This window comes from Tiliqua scincoides, chromosome 1 (assembly GCF_035046505.1).
Source record: "Tiliqua scincoides isolate rTilSci1 chromosome 1, rTilSci1.hap2, whole genome shotgun sequence".
Taxonomy (NCBI): domain Eukaryota; kingdom Metazoa; phylum Chordata; class Lepidosauria; order Squamata; family Scincidae; genus Tiliqua; species Tiliqua scincoides.
The window spans coordinates 271565473-271587809 of record NC_089821.1 but is presented as its reverse complement, the minus strand read 5'-3'; the positions used below and the strand labels follow the sequence as shown (position 1 = coordinate 271587809).

Sequence of the window (22337 nt, the reverse complement as noted above, 5' to 3'; positions counted from 1 at the left end):
ACATCCCAGGTTAAGCCTTTCCTGTGAATGTGTAGGTTGCAAAGGTCATGATGGTGAAGCTACACTGACTGCCTGAGACAAGCCAGCTCCATATTATAAAGCCCACAGCATCTCATTTGGGCAAAGGAGTACCCTTCACTCCAGTGATATGTAGATGGCATGTGGAAAGATCCTAACATGTGGACCAGCCATTAGCCCAACAGAAGAGAATAATGGGTTTTACTTCTCTGGTTTATATGCATGTTTCTCCTTTCCTTTCCTTTGACAAATTATTGCAGCTGTTTTGGCTGCATTATCCTATCACATGGTTACTTTTCCATTTCAGCAAGCTGGCTGTTGACGTAATTAATTTTTTTCAGTTAATCATAGGGTACACCTGGGTCCTCCACAGCTGAGTCACCAACTTATGCTAGAGGGGTTCTTCACTTGAGGACCTGCTGAAGAGAAAATGTTCTCAGGAGCAAACAGGTGCTTTCATCTAGCAGAGGGAGGTGCAGCACCAGCCGAGGACTGGAACACAGAAAACACAGAAAAAATAAAAAAAAAGGACAAGAATAACAGGAAAGGCAGTCACTTCTCAACAATGGGCTTGAAATCAATGCAAGAGCCCGGAAGGCTGAGGATGACATGATTACATAATTACGTCACCCCTTAAATTCCAGGGGGTGTAAGCACTTTCAGGTAAGTGCCACTGCCTGGGGTGTAAGTCCCCGCAGTAACACCTCTGGCTGGTGAAGTTCCAAGTCGTCCCTTTGTGGCTACTGGGGCTTACTTACCCTGGGGCAAGAGGACAAATGTTCCTTTACTCCAAGGAGACCTCCAGCAGCCAAAAAGCCCGTGGAGGGTGCAGCATAGCCTGTGCTGGCACTACTGCCGTGCTGCATGGGGATTTAGGTGGGATTTGACTGTGAGAGACCTGAGCATGGATCTACAGTGCCCTGTATTGTTTGACCCTGGGCCAAGAGCTGAGAATAAAAGACACTTGGGATACAACTGCGGCCCAAATCCTAACCAACTTTCCAGCACTGGCATAGCTGTGCCAACGGGACATGTGCTGCATTCTGCAGTTGGGTGGCAGTCACAGAGGCCTCCTCAAAGTAAGGAGATGTTTGTTCCCTTACCTCAGAGCTGCATTGCACTTATGTCAGTGCTGGAAAGTGGGTTAGGCCTGCACCCTGTGTCTCATTCAAAGGGTCTGTTCGAGCAACAGACCTCCCATAGGGAGAATGGGGCAAAAGCCCTGGGTGCAGAGCTAGCATGCCTCCAAGACTGCGTGGGAAGCCCTAATGAAACTCTTGGCGTGGTCAGAAACTGTGCTCCCAGATTTCTAGAAGCACAGTTTAAGACTGCAAGGAAGCCTCAGATGGCTTCTCCCATCAGTCCTGGAGTTGTGCGAGGCTCTATGGTGATCCAGGAGAATGGATCACACAGGGGGCAACTTCTTGGTGCTTTGCCCCAGGGCGCCTCAAGGGAAGGTCCACCACTGGTCTGTTCTGCACCTGGGGAAAATGTTTCATTCAAGGCCCTTCAAATGACGCTCTGTTGTATTCAGAGGGCAGAAGAGAAAGACAAAGAATTCATCAAAAAGAAGAGAGGCACCCTGGTGCTACTGTAAATTTTATAGGCACACCTATGGAGAAAATGTAGTGTCTGCGGAACAACTGTTGCATAAACAACCCATAGGATTTCTGGTGTCTGCAGCAAACATCGCTGAGCAACACTGGGACTGGAGCAGGCAAATGGTTTCTCTCAGAAATAGTTTGTGTCTGTGTCTCTATGCCTGTGATCACACCTGTGATCATAACATACACAGCTGCATCAGGTCTTTGGATTAGACTACTGCAATGCTCTGGATAAAGGTCTGTCTTTGAAGATAGTCCCAAAACTGTAGTTAGTCCAAAGCACAGCTGCTCAGTAACTATCTGGGCTGGCCAATGGGAGTATCTCACCTGTTCTTGAACAGCTACATAAGCTGCTGGCTTATTTCCAAGCACAATCCAAGTGCACGTAGAGACTTTGGTGGTATGTCTTTTGGTTTTAGTAGTGGTTTTATTAATTATTTGTTGTTTTATTGTTGCTGTTTGAATGATTAATTGCTGCTGGTTGGTGTGGTTGGTTTTAATATTGTATGATATTACTGGGTCTCCCTTCAGGGAGAAAAGCGGGATACAAAACAAGTAAGGGTGCAATCCTAACCCACTTTCCAGCACCAACATAAGGACAATGAAGCTCCAAGGTAAGGGAACAAACACTCCCTTACTTTGAGGAGGACTCCACAAGTGCCACCCAACTGCAGGATGCAGCACATGCCCCGCTGGCACAGCTATGCCAGTGCTGGAAAGTTGGTTAGGATTTGGGCCGAAATAAATAAATATTCCTTTGGTATTATCTATTATGTATTTTATAGTTTTTATATTATATGCATTTTGGTATTACTGTAAGCTGCCTTGGGTGCCTTTGGGGAAGAAAGGTGGTATGTAAATTGAACAAATAAAAAATATTGTCACAATCCTATACAGCTTGAGCTCAAAGTTCCCGAAGGAGTGCCTCCTTCCACATGAACCTGCCTGCCTAGCTTGGTCATTCTTGCAGACGCTTCACTAGGTGTCCTACACTCTGGTGTCAGGTACATAACTTCTAGGAAAGGGCCTTCTCAGCTGTGGCTCCCTGTCACTATAATGCTGTCTCCAAGGAGGCTTGCCTGGCACCAACTCATCTGACTTTTCAGCACCAGGTAAAGACCTTTTTATCTTCCCAGGCATTTAGAACTCTAGTTGAAATGCTTCTTAGGTATTGTCCTGCTCTGTTCATTTTCTTGACTCATTGCTTATGGTTTTTGTGTACTTCTACTGTTTTAAATTCTTTCCATATTAGCTGCCCCAGGAAGGAGCAGACTATATAGGTTTCTTTAAAAAAAAAAGTAATTCGTTGATTTTGTGGTTTTGGTATGTGTGCATGTGTCACTTGGAAACCTGCCTTGGTGTATAATGACTAGCTAGCTTATTATACATGTGCACTGCAAACTGATTGCTCAGCTTGGACTGAAAGCATATGTCTTGAAAAATAAAGTAAAAAAATTGCATTGTGTATGTATTTGGAATATGGCTAGTGGTTCTATTGTGGCATTATTAGTTGTAATGTGCTTTCTTGTGTTTTATTCTAATTGTGTATCACTTTTTTTGGTTAGCTATCTTTGGGTCTACCAAGACAAAAGTGGGATATAAATGGAAAAATAAAATAAATGACTGATGTGCCACTGCACAGAAAGTTATGCACCCCATCACCACGTGTTTCAATGGTGATTGGCTAATGTAGGGGTGTCCAAACATTTTGGCAGGAGGGCCACATCATCTCTCTGACACTAAGTTGGGGGCTGGGGGAAAAAATAATTAATTTGCGTTTCAAATTTGAATAAATTTACATAAATGAATATACTAGAGATGGAACTTATATGAATGAGTGAAGGACTTGCAATAGCTCAAGGCCTATTAAAGACCTTACACAAAGCAAGGCCAGCCTTTCCTTTGCTGCCACTGCTGTATCACAGATGTGAAACAGCAAGCAGTGGAGGAGCCCTCGTCCCACTGCTCACATAAGAGGTCAAACTGTTGGCCACCACGCTGAGAGTAGTTGCATCAGGCCAGCGCGGGCTCCTGCAAGTTTCCAAAGGGCCAGAGACTCATTGGAGACTCAGGGCTCCCCGTAGGAGTCCTCAAGGGCCGCAAGTGGCCCCAGGTCGGGGTTTGGGCACCCCTGGGCTAAAGGGACTGGACTTATTACATGAATATACAGTAAATGTGCAGGAGTGGAGACTGGGAATGTGCCTGCTGACACTTCCTCTGCCCCCAAGGTGTTTTCAGAATAACCTGTGAAACAGCTTCCACATCTAATGCATGTACACCTTAAAAAAAGAACTGGTAAAAAAAAGCAAAAAAATTCAGGGAAAGTGGGAAAGTAGGTATTAACTATAGCAAACAGAAGCAGTGTACCTCTGAACAGCAGATACCGGAAACAAAACAGGGGAGGGTTATTGTCCTTATGGTCTTCTTGTAAGTTTCCAAGGATTGTCTGGCTGGTCACAGTTTGGAAACAGAATACTGGGCAGATGAATCATTGGTTTTATCTAGAAGGCTTTTCTTATGGTTTCAGGAGCTTAACAAGGTTGCAGGGTAGGTGAAAGTTTGAAATAATAGATATGCCACTAGGACTGTTGTGAGGAGAAATGTTTATACAAACTTTCCATCTAAACTGCAGTCTTGATGCAAGATCAAATTCATTCAGAGCTTTCCAGGAAAATGGTACAGCAAAAGTGAAAGTTACAGGTGCCCTGCCTGACCCTCTTTGAGCAATGGAACATATTTTACATTCTTAGGGACAGTCACATATTGTTCCATTTAACAGTCATTTTTTCCTACAAAAACAAACCACCACAGCTTTTTACCATCATACAATGACACCACAGAGCATCCAAAAATTATACTCATTGCACCAAAATCCAGTGATCAACAGTACTGTTCAGAATGCATGCTATCCCAGTTATCAAACAGGAACTTCAAAGAGACGACAAAAACACACTTTAAAAAGAACACAAAAACCTAATATGTACAGTTAAACATTAATAAAATATCAGAATGGTGTTCTTTCCTCAATTCATTAACAGATAATTTTCCAACATTATTAATCGGTCTTGTTATTCAATACCTTCCACCCTGCGACAGATCATTTTCCATAAGAACATGAGTGAAAAATACAACTGCACACATGGAAAAAAAAGAAAAAGGTTCATCGCTGCTATTTTTCACGGGCCTCAAGTTGTCTAGAGGCAACTCCAAGTACACTGCAGCTGTTGTTATGTAAAGGCAGAGTGTGTTGCCTTGAACAATTTGCTGGTGTCAGTTTGTGTTTGGTGTGTCTGAAATTGCACCAGACCAACGCCCCCTCACTTGGACAGTCCTTCTAGGCTGCCTGAATTTTTACTGAGGATCCTTCAGATGTAGGAACAGGAGGCAAAGGGTCCTGCAGTTTCTCCGGGGATCCTTTCCTTGGTGGCTTGGAAGGCGCCTCCCCACAAGGAGGGCTCACTGCCGTGGTCTGAGAATTCCCTGCACTCTCCTCTCTCTTCTCAGAGGCTCTGGGTTCTGTCTTGGCTCCTTCACTGATGTCTGTTTTTGATAAGTGAGTACTGGAGTCTGGTGTCTCCTGGGAATCCAGCAAGGGTGAGGTCATGCAGCTTTCCACTGAATGGCCTTTCTCTGTTTTTGGCTGTCCCAGCGATCCTGACCCTTCAGCACACGGCACTGTTTTCATTCCCTCAAGAACTGTCTCCCCCTTCGGTGTTATTTCTGTCCAGATAAAAGAACCAAGTTTCTGGAAAGAGAAACGAGGTTTGTGTTAACCAGGGGAACACAAGCAGTGAGGAGATGTGGCTGTGAGCTGAATGATGAAGCCATTAGCTCAATACTGGCATAGCATCTCTCTTTCTCTCCCCTCCCTCTCTCTCTGGCCAACAAAGGCCTGAGTTTTGAGTCACAGAAGAAAGGTTGAGCCATCAGCTCTTCTGATTCGGGAAATGGAGATGGGCATGGACATTTCAGGAGACAGGAAAACAGTGACCAGGAAAAGGAACTTACATGTTGCTCTTCCTGCCCTCCTCCTCACCCAGTGCTGGTTTGCAAGAGTTCCCCCACCCACAAAGTGTGTGCCTTGCATTTATTTCAGCTGGGTAAAGTCTATTCTCATCAGATTTCATTTCTTGCTACATGGGTTGCCATGGTTACAATTTGAAACCTTTGCTTTTGCAAGCCAAAACGATTTATGGCTGCTTCCCAAATGACTTTGGCCACTACGGTCACATGAGGAGGACAAGATGCAAATTAAAAACAAAGCAGCACAAAACAACCAACTTATGCATCTGGCATATCAATTATGAGAATCACAAACAAACAGGAGAATGTCTTCCTGCAGAATGTATCTGATAACAAGATTCTCCATTTAGAGACCTGCTCCAAAGTTCACAGGAGTTAATGGGAAGTTCCTTTCTTCTCCCTCTCTGCCACTGCCACATCCCTATCTTGTCCATCAACTGTCACATGTGAGGGTCAAAGTACACATGATGTGAAATGCACCATTGCATAGTTAGAGATTTTCCTTATTTGCAAGCATCAGACACACAGGACCACAATCTGGACTGGGACTAGGGTGCAGAGTTCAGAGTATTTCACTGTTTCCTTCTGCCCTTTATTTTTCACTGCAAATCGTCCTCTCCAAAGCAGCTATTTATCCTTTAGAACAGCCATTGTAGCAAATGGCACTATCAGGGTTAAATAGGTACTTAAGGGGGAAATGGTGCAGGGGTGTTCTGAACTGGCAAATCTCTAACTATGGAAGCCATGTTCAGATTACTGGAAGAGAATGATACCACTGAACCATCTGGAGAAGAAATCCTTTCAGAAATTCTTTAGACTCTCTTGATGAAAGGCTATGATGCAAGGTTTAATTTTTTTTATGTTTTTGGTTCTTAGTTTTATATCTGAATGGCACAGGTAGGAAGGGAGGTATTTATGTGCACATGATGTCATTGGTCTTGATGTTTTGATTACCAGTGCCCTGTACAGTATATAGAAAGATACAGAATATATATATAAAGATACAGAATTACATGTGGACTGCCTTTCTTCTCTACTAGCTGTAATGGAAGATCAGAAGATTATCAGGTGGATGATGTAGTGTTGACAGCGATTCCATGTTTTGACAGCTGTTTAACAGCTCTGGGAAGGGCAGGGCTGGCTCCACAGCTGTAATCAATCAAGGCCAATGGAGACTCTGATGGACAACAGAGCTTCATTTGACCTTGATGGGACTTTGAATGGACATGAACTGAGCCTAATTTGGACTTAACAAGGGGGCTGCAGGATAAAAGGCAGCTTCAGAAGGAGCCAAAAGCTACCTGACCTGACCTAACACTACCTGACCCAGAGCTACGTGAGCCAGGACCTGTTTTGGAGAAGGGTCGCCAGGACTCTGCTGAAGGAGACACTCTGCTGGAGAGGACACAGAGGAGGGACTCTGCTGCAGAAGACTGGGAAGACTGGACTGTGTTTTGGAGACTGGACTGGACTGGACTGGAGGTTTTGAACCTTTACCCACTGAGTTAAGTGGCGTTTTGGGGAGGGAAAGCCTCTGGACAAGAGGACTTGCAGGGAATAAGTGTTTGTAGCAATAAACTTGGTTAATTGCTATAGATAAGGAGTTCTGTGTTCATTTCTTTGTACACCACAGCTTTTGTTTCTAGAGATAAGGACGTGTAATTAGCCAAAAAAAGTGGGCATTAGATTGGCGTTGGAATAATTGGACGGGACACTAGCCTATTGTCCTCATCCCATCCTTCCTGCTGTTGTACAACTTAAGGCACAATCCTAACCAACTTTGCAGCACTGACCTACCCTCAACGTAGTTCCAAGGTAAGGGAACCTGAATGTTTAAATTGTGGGAGAAGCTTATTACCACACTGTGATCAAATCAAAGGCGGCCACAGAAGGCCAGATTAAAATGGCTTTCGGAACCAGATCTGGCCTGTGGATAGCCATTTTGTCCTCCGTGATCTGAGCCAGTGCTACAGCTAAACCAGGCTCTAGGATTTGCCTCATTCTGTGCTTGCACTACAGTAGTGGCCAGTGCTGCAACCTGGTCCTACAACCTTTGTTAAGGCAATGAAATAGTACTTTGCCAAATCCAGTATAGCATACTCTGCCTTTTTAAAGCCCAGGGGCCAGTAAGACAGCAGGCAGGCAATTTGCTAATACCAAGTGCTGGCAATTCCAACAGGCATGATAATATTCCCTAGTGCTAGAACAATGTATCGGAAACCTTAGGATAAACACATCCTTCTGGCTTCCTGCTGACTGCTAATAGCACAGGATACACATTGCCTTACCTTCCCTTGGTAGGGGACACAGGGAGTTGCTCTGGAATTGTACTGATATTTGAAGGAGAGTTGCTCTTGGAAAATTCTCGGAAGACTGGTCTGCGTTCGAGGACACGCAAGTGGAACTATAATATAGAATGGTGGGATTCATAGTGGAAATCAAGGACAGTAGGATTTTGCCCAACCATTAAGATTTGCAGCTGAAGCCGCTCAGGACAAAACAGAGCTAGCTGTCTAGCACATCAGGATGGGTACTGGCTGTAATTTTTTTCCCCATTATTACATTAATTTCATTTTAATTGATCAGATAGTAAACAAGACGCATGTTTTCCATATTTATAATATGTTGTCAAGCCCAGTTAGTATTGGGCTGTTAATTATGTGCTGTGTGAAGAAGTACTTTCTATCTGTCCTAAAATTCCTGCTGAACAATTTCATTAAGGGCACAATCCTATGCGTGTCTACTCAGAAGTAAGTCATATTGTGTTCAATTGAGCTTATTCTTAGCTAAGTGTGAATAGAATTGCAGCCTAAATGACCTTGAATTATGAGGAAGGAAAAACTATATCCACTTTCTCCACACTGTGCATAGTTCTATAAGCCTGTATCAGGTCTGCTCAGTGAACAGTGCCCTTCCTGTCTCTAAGATGGCCATAGATCTTACATGGGTCTCCTACATCATGTCTAGTTTGGCCATGAGATACATACACCCATGGATTCCAACAGGAGAGTCTCTGGGTGGCAGATTCTCCCACATGGGCTCCAAGACCAACCATATATCAGCAACTGCAAGCTCCAAAACTGAAATAAGTTGTTACTTGGACTTCTTCCAGGAAGGGTCTGTTTCTTCAGAAAATCAAGACAGTTTGCCCAGCACATCCCTCTTGTTCTCAAAGCATCTCTGAAGGCTGCAAGCCAAAATCTGGAAATGTTACAAACTCATTCCATCTTGTTTTGTTATACTTTTGCTCCAAGCACTCATGCCTGAAGTATTTTGTCAGATGTGAATGTTTGCCACACTTGTAACCAACTGGCTGATAAAAGAAATTATTCTGGCTACAACTCCTCATATTTGGTGGTACCAACAAGTCTACACTCCCTTACAAGCTCAAAAAATGACAGCCAAACCCTCCCTTCTGAATTGGTAGAGGCAGGTACTTGTTCTAAAGCCTCTGCTCTTGGGGTTGTTGGCATTATTTCATCTAAGAGTTACACTATGTATGCAGCAGTATCACATGGTACAGTCCTTCCTGCACTGCATCATGTCCGACAGCAGGTGGTTAAATATGTTTCTGAATACTTCCAAATGTAGAAAACCAGTTCACCAAGGAGAACAGTTCAAGTTCAATCCTATCCCTGTTGTAGTTTTCCATATGCATGGAATTAGGGGAGCATTCAGAAAAGTCAGTTTGAATTGGCAGTCCAAGAAAGGCTCTACCACACTTCACAACTGCTCTGAAATGCGATTGCTACCCACTTCCGGTTTTTATGTGGCAGTGAAGTGATCGCAGGAGTGTCATTGCTGCCCCCTCCCCCACAAAGCCTTAACAGTAGCCCAAAACTATACAGGAGAATTTGGGAACTGCTGATGTATTCTGCTTACAGATTTACAATTGTGGTGGCCTACTCTCAAGCTGCAAACTAGTTCCTGCCCAAACGTGCTTTCCATGTTGGAATTCTGCATGAACCAGCACTGGACAGTTAGGAATATAGGCACTATTCAACCTTATACTGAGTCAGCCTATTGGTCCAGCTAGCTCAATAATACCGACACTGGATCTTCACTTCCTGGTCCAAGAAAACAATAACACTTGCTACTCAGCTTTAGCAAGATTCACTTACTACTAACTAATGCTTCCAGGAGACGAGAAAAACATGACATGAGAAGAGCCCTGCTGGATTTGACCAAAGGTCCACACAGTCCAGCATTTCATTTCCCGCAATGGCCAACCTCATACTTCTAGAAAGAGTTACAAGCAAGACAACAGCCCTCTCTGTTGTCTGTTCCCAGCACCTGATATTGAGAGGTGTACTGCTTCTCAGCAATGGAAGAAGCCATCATGGCTAGCAAGTGGTGATAGACTTCTCTGCTGTGAATTTGTTTACTTCTATTTTAAAACCACCTATTTCCTTTTGCTTCTCTACACAAGCAGCTTTGCAGCGCTGCCTTCAACTTAATTCTCCATAAAAAAAATTCAGCACTGATAACTGCTCACCTTGTTTCTGGATGCAGCTGCCTAAGCTATACACCAAATGCACACACCAAGAGCATGACACCTCAAGTCACACTCCAGCATTTACAAGGGAGAAAGGAATACTTTCATATGTTCATGTCTTTATTGAGCTGCTGAGGCAAGGCCAGCTGTCTGCCTGGATTTGGGCCGAACCTCAAAGAAGCCAGAGGGCAACTACCATGAAGATGGAGGGTTCAGCAGAACTCTTCTTTAAAAACGTATACACAAAGAGATATTGTGGAGGAAGCAATCACATCTCTTGTGAGTCTGCCTTTTGAAGGCAGTGGACATGATCTCTGGCTTTGGATGTGTGGGTCAGCACTGTGGTCCTCATTAACAGAAACAAAGAGATACCCGCCAGCTAGTCTTTTTTCCTGGGCATTGACACAGATTCACAGGGGCATAAAAGGACATCCTAGGTCACCAAACCTAATGAGAATGCATTGTGGCTGGATTCGCTGGTCCAGCTCTTAAGCCACTCCTGACAGTTGTTTATCCAGGCTTCCTATGACCTACTGAGCCACAAAAGAAACTGTGTCTGTGGGCCAGTTCTGAATGATGGAACCTCTTCAGGCTTCAAGCCAGAGATACGTTGGTGATAGTGAACTTTCAAGCATGTCCAGTAGGCGAAGAACTGTATATCAATGCAGGGCAGTAGAAGCCTAAATACAAGTCATTTCATAAGTAAGAAGCAATACAACTGAATAACTGAACACAATGAGGCTCCCCGCATTTCCATTCTGGCAGATCTGCAGCACCCTTTAGCACCAAATTTCTGTGGACAGGCCTGCAAGAATTCCCAGCACATGCACACCCAGTCAACATAGGGATGTGCAATTGTGGCATATGCTGACCTCATATACAGGTTATATTTTAAATCCTACATGGATTAGGGAAAAACATTGTAAAAAATGAGCCCACTCAAGAACAAAGGCGTCACTGAAAGGAGTGTCACATGACCACTCAACAGTGTGAGTCATCTAAGCTAGAAGCGCCTGCTTCAATTAATGAAGTGATGTCCTAAAGACTCTGCTGTTGTGCCTTATCCAGCCAGTGAATGGGTTCTGAGATCCAAAAGACCTGCATGTCAACATCACAGATCATTTGTGAGAAAATTAAAAAAACAAACAGACTAACAGGCATTCAGTGGAGAAACATAACCCTTTAACTGAGGGCAAGGGGTTGGTGACCCATGCTGTTTCATGCCACAGTCTGGATCTAAGGCACATGCATGAACATTTTTTAATCCTTCAGGTGTAAAGGAGTTCGGAAGAGTAGGAAAAGTATCTTCACATAGTAACACCATCATATACAAAAGTTACTCTAGTTCATCTGTTTGCATATGGGTATACTGTACAGTTTTTCCCCCTACAGCAGTGTACACTTGCATAGGGAAAACTGCATTTCTGTAGAGGTCCACAGTCTCAGGGAAATGTCACTAATTTAAATTGGATTACTCCAAGTACACTACAAATTCATCTATATGAGCAGCACATGGAACATCTTGAACTGTGCATATAACTGTATACTAAGCTGAACTGAAGTGCCTTCTGTAAAGGGTACCTTAGCCCTAGAGGGGAACATAAAAGAGCTGGTCAGAAACTTCAAATCACAGGACGCTGGCTGTAAATATTACTGTATCAATTTCACATTTCAATTTAATTTGGGACTTAAAAAATTTTTTGTTTTCAGGTATCAGAGATGTTCTAGTACAGGGGCGCCCAAACCCCAGCCCTGGGGCCACATGCGGCCCTCGAGGCAGCCCCCAGTCTCCAATGAGTCTCTGGCCCTCCAGAGATTTGTTGGAGCCCGCACTGGCCCAATGCATCTGCTCTCAGCATGAGGGCGACTGTTTGACCTCTCGTGTGAGCTGTGGGATGAGGGCTTCCTCCACTGCTTGCTGTTTCACGTCTGTGATGCAGCAGCGGCAGCAAAGGACAGGCCAGCCTTGCTTTGTGCAAGACCTTTTATAGGCCTTGAGCTATTGCAAGACCTTCATTCATTCATATAACTTCATCTTTAATATATTCATTTATGTAAACTTATGTAAATTTATTTAAATTTTAAATGTAAATTAATTCTCCTCCCCCCCGGCCCCTGACACAGTGTCAGAGAGATGATGTGGCCCTGCTGCCAAAAACTTTGGACACCCCTGTTCTAGTACATAATGTAAATCAAATTAATGAATATTAACACTGTGGTATTAGCATCTGAACAGGCTTGCTTTGTGTGGGGTCAAGGGTGATCCTCCCCAAGTCTTACCTATTCCTTGGGAAGGTAGCAGCGTACTGCTGTACTTAACCGGCCGAGACAATCTACAACTTGGCTTCTGGAAATCAGTTCTCTGAGTGCTCTGCTTGTCATACGGTGGTTTAGGAGGACAAGGCCTGACAGGTTCACAACTTGGCCACCACTGATCCTTTCCAGGCGAAGGAAAGAAACGTATTTGTCAGTACCCAAGAGATGCAGAGATGCTGCACAAATTTCCATGGAATGCAGAGCATCACTTGTCTACTCTCATTTTGATGAATAAGCCACCCTTACCTGCTTGTCTTTTGTGTCTTCAGTGATCATATAAATTATTGGCTCATTGAAAAACCTGGCGTTGCTCGTGATGCATTTTGCAAACTGTGGCTGAGGATTATTGCGCCACTCGAGTATGTAACGTGGCTCCTGTTTCTTTGGTTTATTGTCACTGTGGATTCTTTCTAGCACATTATTTCTTCCTGGAAGTTCAATGTTAAATGTTCTGAAGGAATCTGGGCTAAAAAAAAAAAAAGCAAGTAGGCAGAGGAAATTCATTTCTCTTGATAGACAAGATTGTTTTCCACTAGTAGACATCATCATCATCATCATCATCATCATCATCATCATCATCATCACCACTTTATTTTTACCCCGCCTTTCTCCCCGAAGGGACTCAAGGCAGCTTACAACATATTAAAAACATAATTTAAAAACAAATAAAAACATATTAACACATCATAAAAAACAGCAGTCAGAGTAAAAAAAATAGATAAAAAGAGCATAGAGCAGCAGCAAGTCATAAAAGAATCAGGCCTGCAAAAAATATTAAAAGATGTTAAAAAGATGTTAAAAGGCCGAGAACTCAGAAGGCCTGTTTAAACAGAAGGGTCTTCAGGCCTCGCCGAAAGGTCTCAAGAGAGGGAGCCATTCTTAAGTCAAGGGGAAGGGAGTTCCATAGCGTTGGTGCCACTACTGAGAAGGCCCTATTTCTTGCAGCCGCCCCATGTACCTCCCTAGGCGGCGGCACTTGCAAAAAGGCCTTCTGTGATGACCTAAGAGGACGAGCCGGATTGTACGGGAGCAGGCGATCTCTAAGATACCCTGGTCCAGAGCAGTATAGGGCTTTAAAGGTCAGCACCTTGAATTGGGCCCGGAAACAAACGGGCAGCCAATGCAGCCGCTGGAGAAGCGGACTGACAGAGTCGAACCGCCTACCTCCAGTAACCACACGGGTCGCCGCATTCTGCACTAGTTGCAGTTTCCGAACCGTCTTCAAGGGCAGCCCCACATAGAGCGCGTTACAGTAATCTAATCTCAATGTCACCGAGGCTTGGATCACCGTGGCCAGGTCTGCACGATCCAAGTACGGCCGCAGCTGGCGCACCAGCCGAAGCTGAGCAAAGGCCCCCCTTGCCACAGCCGCCACCTGGGAATCCAGGAGCAGCTGCGAGTCCAGGTGGACCCCCAAGCTGCGGACCTGCTCCTTCAGAGGGAGTGCAACCCCATTCAGCGCAAGCCGATAGTCCAGCACCTGCATCGAGGATTTCCGAACCAGGAGAGCCTCTGTCTTATCCGGATTTAATTTCAGCTTGTTAGCCCCCATCCAGATCCTCACTGCCTCCAGACAGCGCTCCAGGCCCTCAACTGCCACCCTGGAGTCTGGAGGAAAGGAGAGATAGAGCTGGGTGTCATCAGCATATTGATGGCACCCCACTCCAAACCCCGGATGACCTCTCCCAGCGGTTTCATGTAGATGCTAAATAGCATGGGGGACAGAATTGAGCCCTGTGGCACCCCGCATCTCAAGGGCCAGGGTGTCGAACAGGCATCCCCCAGCACCACCATCTGGGACCGACCCTCCAAGTAGGAGCGGAACCACCGCAAAACAGTGCCTCCCGCTCCCAACTCGGCCAATCGGCCCAGAAGGATACCATGGTCGATGGTATCGAAAGCCGCTGAGAGGTCCAGCAGGACCAACAGGGACGCACTCCCCCTGTCCAGTCCCCGGCGTAGGTCATTCACCAAGGCGACCAAGGTGGTTTCCGTCCCAAAGCCCGGCCTGAAGCCAGATTGAAAAGGATCCAGATAATCCGCTTCATCCAAGACCCTCTGGAGTTGGGACGCCACCACCCGCTCAATTACCTTGCCCAGAAACGGGATGTTGGAGACTGGCCGGTAGTTATCCAACACAGTGGAATACAGGGAGGGCTTCTTCAGGAGGGGGCGAACCACCGCCCGTTTCAAAGCGAGTGGTAACGTCCCCTCCATCAAGGAAGAGTTGACCACCCTCCCTGTCCACTCAGCCAGCCCACCCCGGGCAGCTCTTATCAACCAAGCTGGGCAAGGGTCGAGCAGGCAGGCAGATGGCCTCACACTCCAAAGGAGTCTGTCCACATCCTCAGGCTGTACAAGCTGAAAAGAATCCCACAACACAGGACAAGCAGTTGCCAAGGGGACATCGTCAGACACTGTCAATGTGGCATCCAAGTTGTGACGAATACATAAGAACATAAGAACATAAGAACAGCCCCACTGGATCAGGCCATAGGCCCATCTAGTCCAGCTTCCTGTATCTCACAGCGGCCCACCAAATGAGTTTTGGAGAGGAGGAGGAGCAGGAGGAGGAGGTAAGTGTACTCATTCTAACGCTTTGTCTTTCTAACTCCCTGTCTTCTAACCTTAACCTTACCTTTAAAGTAACCTTAAATCGATCGATTTTATCTGCAAAATGTTGCGCAAACACGTCACAGCGGCTGACCGTGTATTCCTCCTGGTCTACTGGGGGGGCCTGATGGAGGAGGCCCCGCACCACACGGAACAGCTCTGCCGGACGGTTGTCAGCAGACGCAATGGTAGCAGAGAAGAACGATCTCTTCGCTGCTACCACCGCCACGGAATAGGCTCTGTAATGGGCTCTACTCCGTGTCCGATCGGATTCATCCCGAGTTTTCTGCCACCGTCGCTCTAGACACCTGCCCTGCCGCTTCATCCTTCGCAGCTCCTCAGTGAACCAAGGAGCCACTCCAAGTCTGCGGCGTGGCAGAGGTCACTCCGGAGCAATCTCATCCACTGCCCTGGTCATTTCCCCATTCCAGAGGTCAACCAGGGCCTCAGATGAGACGCCAGTCTTGGCAGTGGGGAAATCCCCCAGAGCCCTCAGGAAACCTTCAGGATCCATTAGCCTCCGGGGGCGGACCATAGAAAATGGTCCCCCTCCTCTGCGGAGGTAGGAAGTCGCAACAAGCCTAAACCTTACCAGGAAGTGATCTGTCCATGACAACGGAGTGATCTTGATCTCCTCTACGTCCAGATCACTGCCCCCATGCCCAGCTGTAAACACCAGGTCCAGCACGTGTCCTGCAGTATGTGTTGGGGCCAAGATCTTCTGGGACAGGCCCATGGTTGTCATGGCGGCCATGAAATCCTGGGCTGCACCTGACACAGGGGCCTTGGCATGCACATTGAAGTCCCCCAGCACTAATAGGTGGGGGGGGGGGATAGACATAAGAACAGCCCCACTGGATTAGGCCATAGGCCCATCTAGTCCAGCTTCCTGTATCTCACAGCGGCCCACCAAATGCCCCAGGGAGCACATAAGACAACAAGAGACCTGCATCCTGGTGCCCTCCCCTGATTCTGGCATTCTGACATAGCTCATTTCTAAAATCAGGAGGTTGCACATAAACATCATGGCTTGTAGCCCAAGGTTGATTTTTTTCCTCCAGAAATTTGTTAGAAGAGGCCAATCCCCTTTTAAAGGCAGCAAGACACGATGCAATCACCACATCCTGTGGCAAGGAGTTCCACTGTTAATGTAACAGGCAGCTAAAAAAAAGAACATTTATTAAAATTCCTTTTCATCATGGATTTCTATCACTAAAGTTGCAGTCTTTCTTCTTTTTAATCAGTGTTAGTTGTTTAACTGATGGAGGGTATTTTTATTCCTTTTATTTTTATTTTTGAAGCTTTTATTTTTCAGTTTTCTAATACCATAACTTATAGTGGCTGGTAAATACATATATTAATATTCAACCAAGGGAATATAAAACAATATAGGTGAGAGGAAAAAAGAAAAATAAACAGAGGGATGTGTATCGTGGGAAAAGAGGAGAGGGAGTATAGCAGACAAGGAATTAAAATATGCTTCATCTGTAAATACATTAACAATCCTATATACATTTACTCTGAAATAAGTCCCCAAATCCTAACCCACACTGAGCCAGCTGTGCCAATGGGGCATGTGCTGCATCCTGCAGTTGGGTGGTCGTCACAGAGGCCTCTCCAAGGTAAGGTAATATTTGTTACCTCACCTTGGAGCTGCATTCCCCTTACCTTGTGCTGGAAAGTTGGTTAGGATGGTGCCCCAATTCTTCTAACAATAGTAAAGAGTGCCAGTATTGTTCCCATAATGCAGGTGGAGGAATTAAGACTCAGAAAGAGTGGCTTGTCAAGAGCCAGAGGGGAGATTTGCATTGGGACCTTTCCAATAGCCCCAACGCTTGTGCTACATGAGTTTTCTAATGCTCCAACATTGGTATGCCTGATTTGTGGCCTTTCACTCAACTGGATATCAGGCATGCCCCTGTCTTATTCTTGATAAGCAGCTGTTCAGAAATCTCTTGTTCTAAAATTAAGGAGCCTCCCAGCCCGCACTCAACATTCCTCCTTGCCCTGCTTAGCGTTTCTGATCCTTTGCCTACCCTACCTCTCTCCCCCCCACCTTCCCACCAGCCTGTCTTCAATCACAGTCCTTCTCTCAGATTCATTAATGACTTGCTGAGAAGCCATTCCAACACAACTGTCTAACTTCTATTCTTATCCTTCTCAAGTTATCAGCAGTCTCTGACATAGCAGGTCAACTAGACGTCTTCATCATCTCCGCCTGTACAGTTTGCCTGACTCCCTCCTCTAATGGGTTTTTTTGTCTAACTTATCCAGGGGCTTTCCCTCCTAGCATACAAGGGCAATGAACAGTATCCTCTCCTGGTGCCTGCTTCTCCAAAAGCTGGGACACCCTCTTCTCTCTGCCCCACTCCATGCCTATCTTTTATATTTTAGTTGTGCCCTACCATAAGGCAATTTTTGAGTGCTATTAAAAATCTGCCCGGGGGGGGGGGAGGAATGCAGTTCAGTGATAGGGCACATGCACTGTATGCCCAATGTCCCAGGAGAAAGTTCCTAGGGAGCCAATGCCAGGCACAGCAGACAACTCTGTAAGTTGCTGCCTGTAAATAACACTGTGAGTCAAATGGACCAATGATCTGATTCAGCAAAAGGGAGCATCCTATGTCAGTAACTCAATTGACTGTAACTTTCTCTTAACTGTGTTTATAGCAGAGGGGGCAAGTGTGACTAGGATTTTCAATCTCAGGCACCACATGTCCTCCACTGATAACACAATTTGCAAGGGACATGGAGCAAGAGTTCTGATATAATTTTCCCCACCACCCAGCTCAATTATTTGAGCTTCTCTCAACATTTTTGCCTTAAAAGGTGGTGGTTTACACAGGCACTTATATCAGCTGATTCCTCAAACACATGCTGCCTGCTGCTGAGGCCCAATTCAGGTGTATGAGAAGCTACACAGATCAGTGCCAGATATACAGCCACAATGGAGACAGCTCCAAGATATAAGTTATTTATGAGAAGCAGCTTCCCACATGGTCTGGATAATTTTTGCCTTAGTCACATCACCCTATGGCATTTTTGGGACTTGAACTGGTGCAGCTACATCACTCAGACCTAAGCAATACAAAAAGTATAGGTAGTGATGTTGGTCCATTAGAAAAAAATCTGAAAGTTACAGTGGTTTAATGCTTTTATTAGCCAACAAAAATGTCACAAATGGCAAGTTCACTTTTAAGTTCTGCAGAACTATTTCCACTGGATATTAAGCATCAGGCCTGGTTGGTTCTTCCCTCCTCCCCTTCCCTGTCACCCATTTTGCTTAAAATTCTGCCTGAAGAATTATTCCAAAGAACTCAAAAGCTCATTCATTGCTTTGTGGCCAATAAATATATAATGACTCTACTGTGGCTTTCAGACCTAAATGAGGAGCTGCCCAGACAAATGAGAGCCCAATTCTATGCATATCTACTCAGAAGTAAGTCCCATTATAGTCAGTGGGGCTTACTCCCAGGAAAATGGATAGGATTGCTGCCTGAGTTTCCTTCCACTGGAACAGCCTAGGAGTAGCTATCAATGAAATGGCCACCTACACACCTGTTGGACTACTTGATGAATTGAGCCTCAGTGAGATTCATAAAGGACCTCAAGCATATGAATACTGTATATTCTAACCAAGCCAAACTACATGTTACAACAAGCACATGATTGGTTCTTGTGAACTTGTCGTCCCGCCCCCCCCCCCACAGCAACTATGGGGGAGGGTCATCCAGTTTGGGATCACAGCATTGGAGGGGGGCTTTCATCCGTTATCACTGGAACCAATGGGAAATTCCCTTTGTGACAAATAGTAACCATGCAGGGTGTGTGTGTTCCGAATAAGAAGTGTGAGTGGGCAAAGGGTCAAAGCCCCCTTCATCCAAATCCGCTCCAGATTGCCTCTCTATGCAGCTGCTATAGAGGGGGACAAAAATGAGTGCGCAAAGGCCAGTCACATGCTGTTCAGAACATGTACTTTGGCTAATTGTCTAGGACAGGTTTTTGCAAAACATTTGATAGCAGAATTGAAAACTGGCACCACACATCACTGCTGAAAAGATTTGCTTCCTGGTGTGCAAGAGTAAGAATTCCCTCTGTTCAAAGGGGCCAGGATGACTCATGCAAGAGATGCAACAGGAAGCCTCCTCTGAGGGTGGACAATTTTGGGATAGATTATAGAATTTCAGAATGCACTTGTCGTTTGGGAATGACTGGTGCAGCAGCTGCTGGTGTGGACATGCCAAGGGTTGTCAACATTCACCATTTTAATAGATCCCAGAGCTATTGAAATTGGTTTACAAGCATGAAGCATGTATGATGGCCAGCTGAAGAACTGCTTGCTGGAAAGAATGACAAGTACAAAATTGCATGTAGAGCAATTCTGAGCTGTGTCGATCTGAGTCCAACTTCAGGGAAAGGAAAACATGGTGTTGTCCATTGGTTCCTCATGCCCCAAGGACTCTTCTTGAAAAATATCCATCATATGAGTCTGCTGTATTCCTCTCCTTCAGACAAGAACTCTTTTTTCTCCAGGGGGGAATTTGACCAAAGGTACTGGCCATGCTTTCTGCAGGAACATCTCTTTCCCCCCCTTTTTTTCAGATGGTAGGCTGCACCTAGGCTAACACTTCCAGATGTGCTCCTTGTAGCTCCAGCCAGTTGTGATTTTCCCACTTGCAATTCACAGGCAGAATGGCGACACTTCCTTCCAGTCTGCAGGAGATGCTGTGTGTTTTGGAGACAGGGAAGACTAACCCTCTCCCCTTCTCCTCCTCCCTCCCCCCCCCTCATTTTACGTTGTGCTCTGTTGTACCTCCTTAATTGGCCTTTTCAGCCACACTAGACGCTGTTCCAGAACCACCTTTCAGAGCGCGATTCCATAGTCTTTCGAGACTGAAGGTTGCCAACATACTGTTGTACCTGGGCATGCATGTCTCCAAAAGGATGCAACACCAGTGACAACAATAACTTGTAAATGTGGTCACTGCCCTGATGTGGAAAGAAAGAAAGAAAGAAAGAAAGAAAGAAAGAAAGAAAGAAAGAAAGAAAGAAATCAGATAAAGTGTGGTGAAAAGACAGGTGGATGACCCCCCCCCCCCAGTAAGTCAGTGCACCAAGTGTGGCAATCCCAGCTACACAGCACGGTCTGGAAGTGTTCAAAGAATCCAACAGGTGCAGCCTCTCCCTCATCGTTGCAGGGGGAACCCTCTGCCCTCCCCCTCCCCCCCCCCACTCCTAAGTGCTGCAGCAACCCCAGGGCCCTGGAAAGCAGGCGGCAGCACTCACAGGCGGCGCGGAGGAGCCTTTTTCCGCCGCCCCCCTCTCATCTCCGTGATCCGGTACATGCTGGCGCCCGATGGAAAAGCCTAAGCGGCGCCGGGGTAGGCGCGGGTGTGGAGGTGGGGAGAAGCAGCACGCAGGGCGATTTCGAACGCTGAACTGTTTCCAATCGAGACGTGACGCTCAATGGTTGCTAGGAGACGGCAAGCTGTGGGCGGGGAGAGAACGCCAAGGCTGGGGTCTGGGTGGTGCTCTCTGCCGCGGACAATTGCGCTCTCCTCGGAGTCGGAGACTCTTTACCAGCGTAGTTCTGATGAGCAGGGGGAAGGGAACAGAGGGATGCTCTACCAGTGATTGGCAACCCTTTTCATCTCAGGGCACACTGATAAGGTGCTAAAATGGTCAAGGCCACCATCAGTTTGTTGACTATTGACAAGGCACATCATGCTGTTGGTGGAGGGCTCACATCCCCCCATTTCCCTACTAATAAATGACCCTCCCCAAACCCTTGTGGCACACCTGGGGACCACCCGCAGCACACCAGTGTGCCACAGCACAGTGGTTGAAAATCCCTGAGCGCGTAGCCAGCTTCTCAGCCAGGAGTAAACACTTGCTCTGAAGACATATTCAAGATAGTTCAACAAACAGGCTTATTTTCAGAGCACCTGTGGTGTTGGAGGCTTCTTCTGCCTCCCTTCCCTTGTTCTAAAGAAGAGGTCTCCTCTCTTTCAATTAATCCACGACCCCCTCTCATTTGGGGTTCTCTTTTTCTTCCTCTAGGGTGGTTCTGATTTTTAAGTTAATGCGTATTTTAGTGGTGGAGATGAGATTTATAAATTGCCTGTAGGGGCAGTTTTCTTGTGTGATCTGTGCACCTTTGTTTTGATGCTCAGCGAATTGTAATTCAAAATAATAAATAGGTGAGTCAAAAGCTAGCTTAAGTAGATGGATTTTGACACTTGTTAATATGGGTATTAAAAATCACAAGTGATGCTCTTAAAATTATACTACTGTATATTACTGTACTATGTATTTATTTTATTTTGAATTTAATCTCATCTATTTCTCAGATAATGTGTTTAAGATCTTCCCTCCCCCCAGGCTGAAATTAAACTTATTCCTTAATTTTAATTAAATCCATTCCCTATACAGCTTGCCAGGCAGTTTCAGATCTTCTATTTTGGAGCAAGGTGGTTGAGTGGGTAGTAGTGACTCAACTCCAGCTTGCCCCAAAGCCAGATGGGGCAGTGAGATCTTCTGGATTGCTCAGTGGCTTTTGATACTCTTTGGCCACTGTATCCTTGGGCAGCTCCTTGCCACAGGTTTGGGAGGAGGTTTGGGAGGAGCCCAGTTTTATAGTGGCTCTGCTTTTACCTGCTGGGCAGGCCACATAAGGCTGGGAGACTGCTGATCGACCAGTTGGTTGTGGGATCTTGCAGTGTTCCTTCTTGTCCATATAGTCTACATCTGTATGAAGCCAGTGGAAGAGGTGATTTGGAGGATTGGCATGTAGGGTTGTCAATATGCCGATGACAGTCTCATTTTCATCTGGGACTAGAGAAGATGTGTATGCTCTGCTGTGAAAGATGGTATGTGGGCAAATCAACTGAAAATTAATCCAGTCAATACAGAAGTGCTGCTAGGCAGTAGGAAGGCTCTTCAGCCTAGAAAAGAGACGCCTGAGGGGGGACATGATTGAGACATATAAAATTATGCATGGGAAGGATAAAGTGGATAGAGAGATGCTCTTTACACTCTCACATAACACCAGAACCAGGGGACAGCCACTAAAATTGAGTGTTGGGAGAGTTAGGACAAAAGAAAATATTTCTTTACTCAGCGTGTGGTTGGTCTGTGGAACTCCTTGCCACAGAATGTGGTGACGGCATCTGGCCTGGATGCCTTTAAAAGGGGATTGGACAAGTTTCTGGAGGAAAAACCCATTATGGGGTACAAGCCATGATGTGTACGCGCAACCTCCTGATTTT

General features: G+C 45.7%; 1 protein-coding gene across 1 annotated transcript; it reads right to left on the bottom strand.

The window, feature by feature from the left end:
• Nucleotides 1-4228: 4228 nt before the first annotated feature.
• On the bottom strand, nt 4229-20465 carry C1H2orf73 (chromosome 1 C2orf73 homolog). The gene is made up of 5 exons (XM_066611918.1): nt 20356-20465; nt 12703-12922; nt 12421-12577; nt 7934-8049; nt 4229-5367 (listed from the first exon to the last, which is right to left on the bottom strand). The coding sequence occupies exons 1-5, from the start codon at nt 20412-20414 to the stop codon at nt 4957-4959; spliced, it is 963 nt and encodes a 320-aa protein (XP_066468015.1). The 5' UTR covers nt 20415-20465; the 3' UTR covers nt 4229-4956.
• Nucleotides 20466-22337: the final 1872 nt, after the last annotated feature.

Coding starts and splice junctions, on each gene's coding strand:
- C1H2orf73 (XM_066611918.1), bottom strand. CDS start 20,414: ATGTACCGGATCACGGAGATGAGAGGGGGGCGGCGGAAAAAGGCTCCT. Junction 12,578..12,702: donor AAGACACAAAAGACAAGCAG/GTAAGGGTGGCT, acceptor TCGCCTGGAAAG/GATCAGTGGTGGCCAAGTTG. Junction 8,050..12,420: donor GCTACCTTCCCAAGGAATAG/GTAAGACTTGGG, acceptor TCTATATTATAG/TTCCACTTGCGTGTCCTCGA.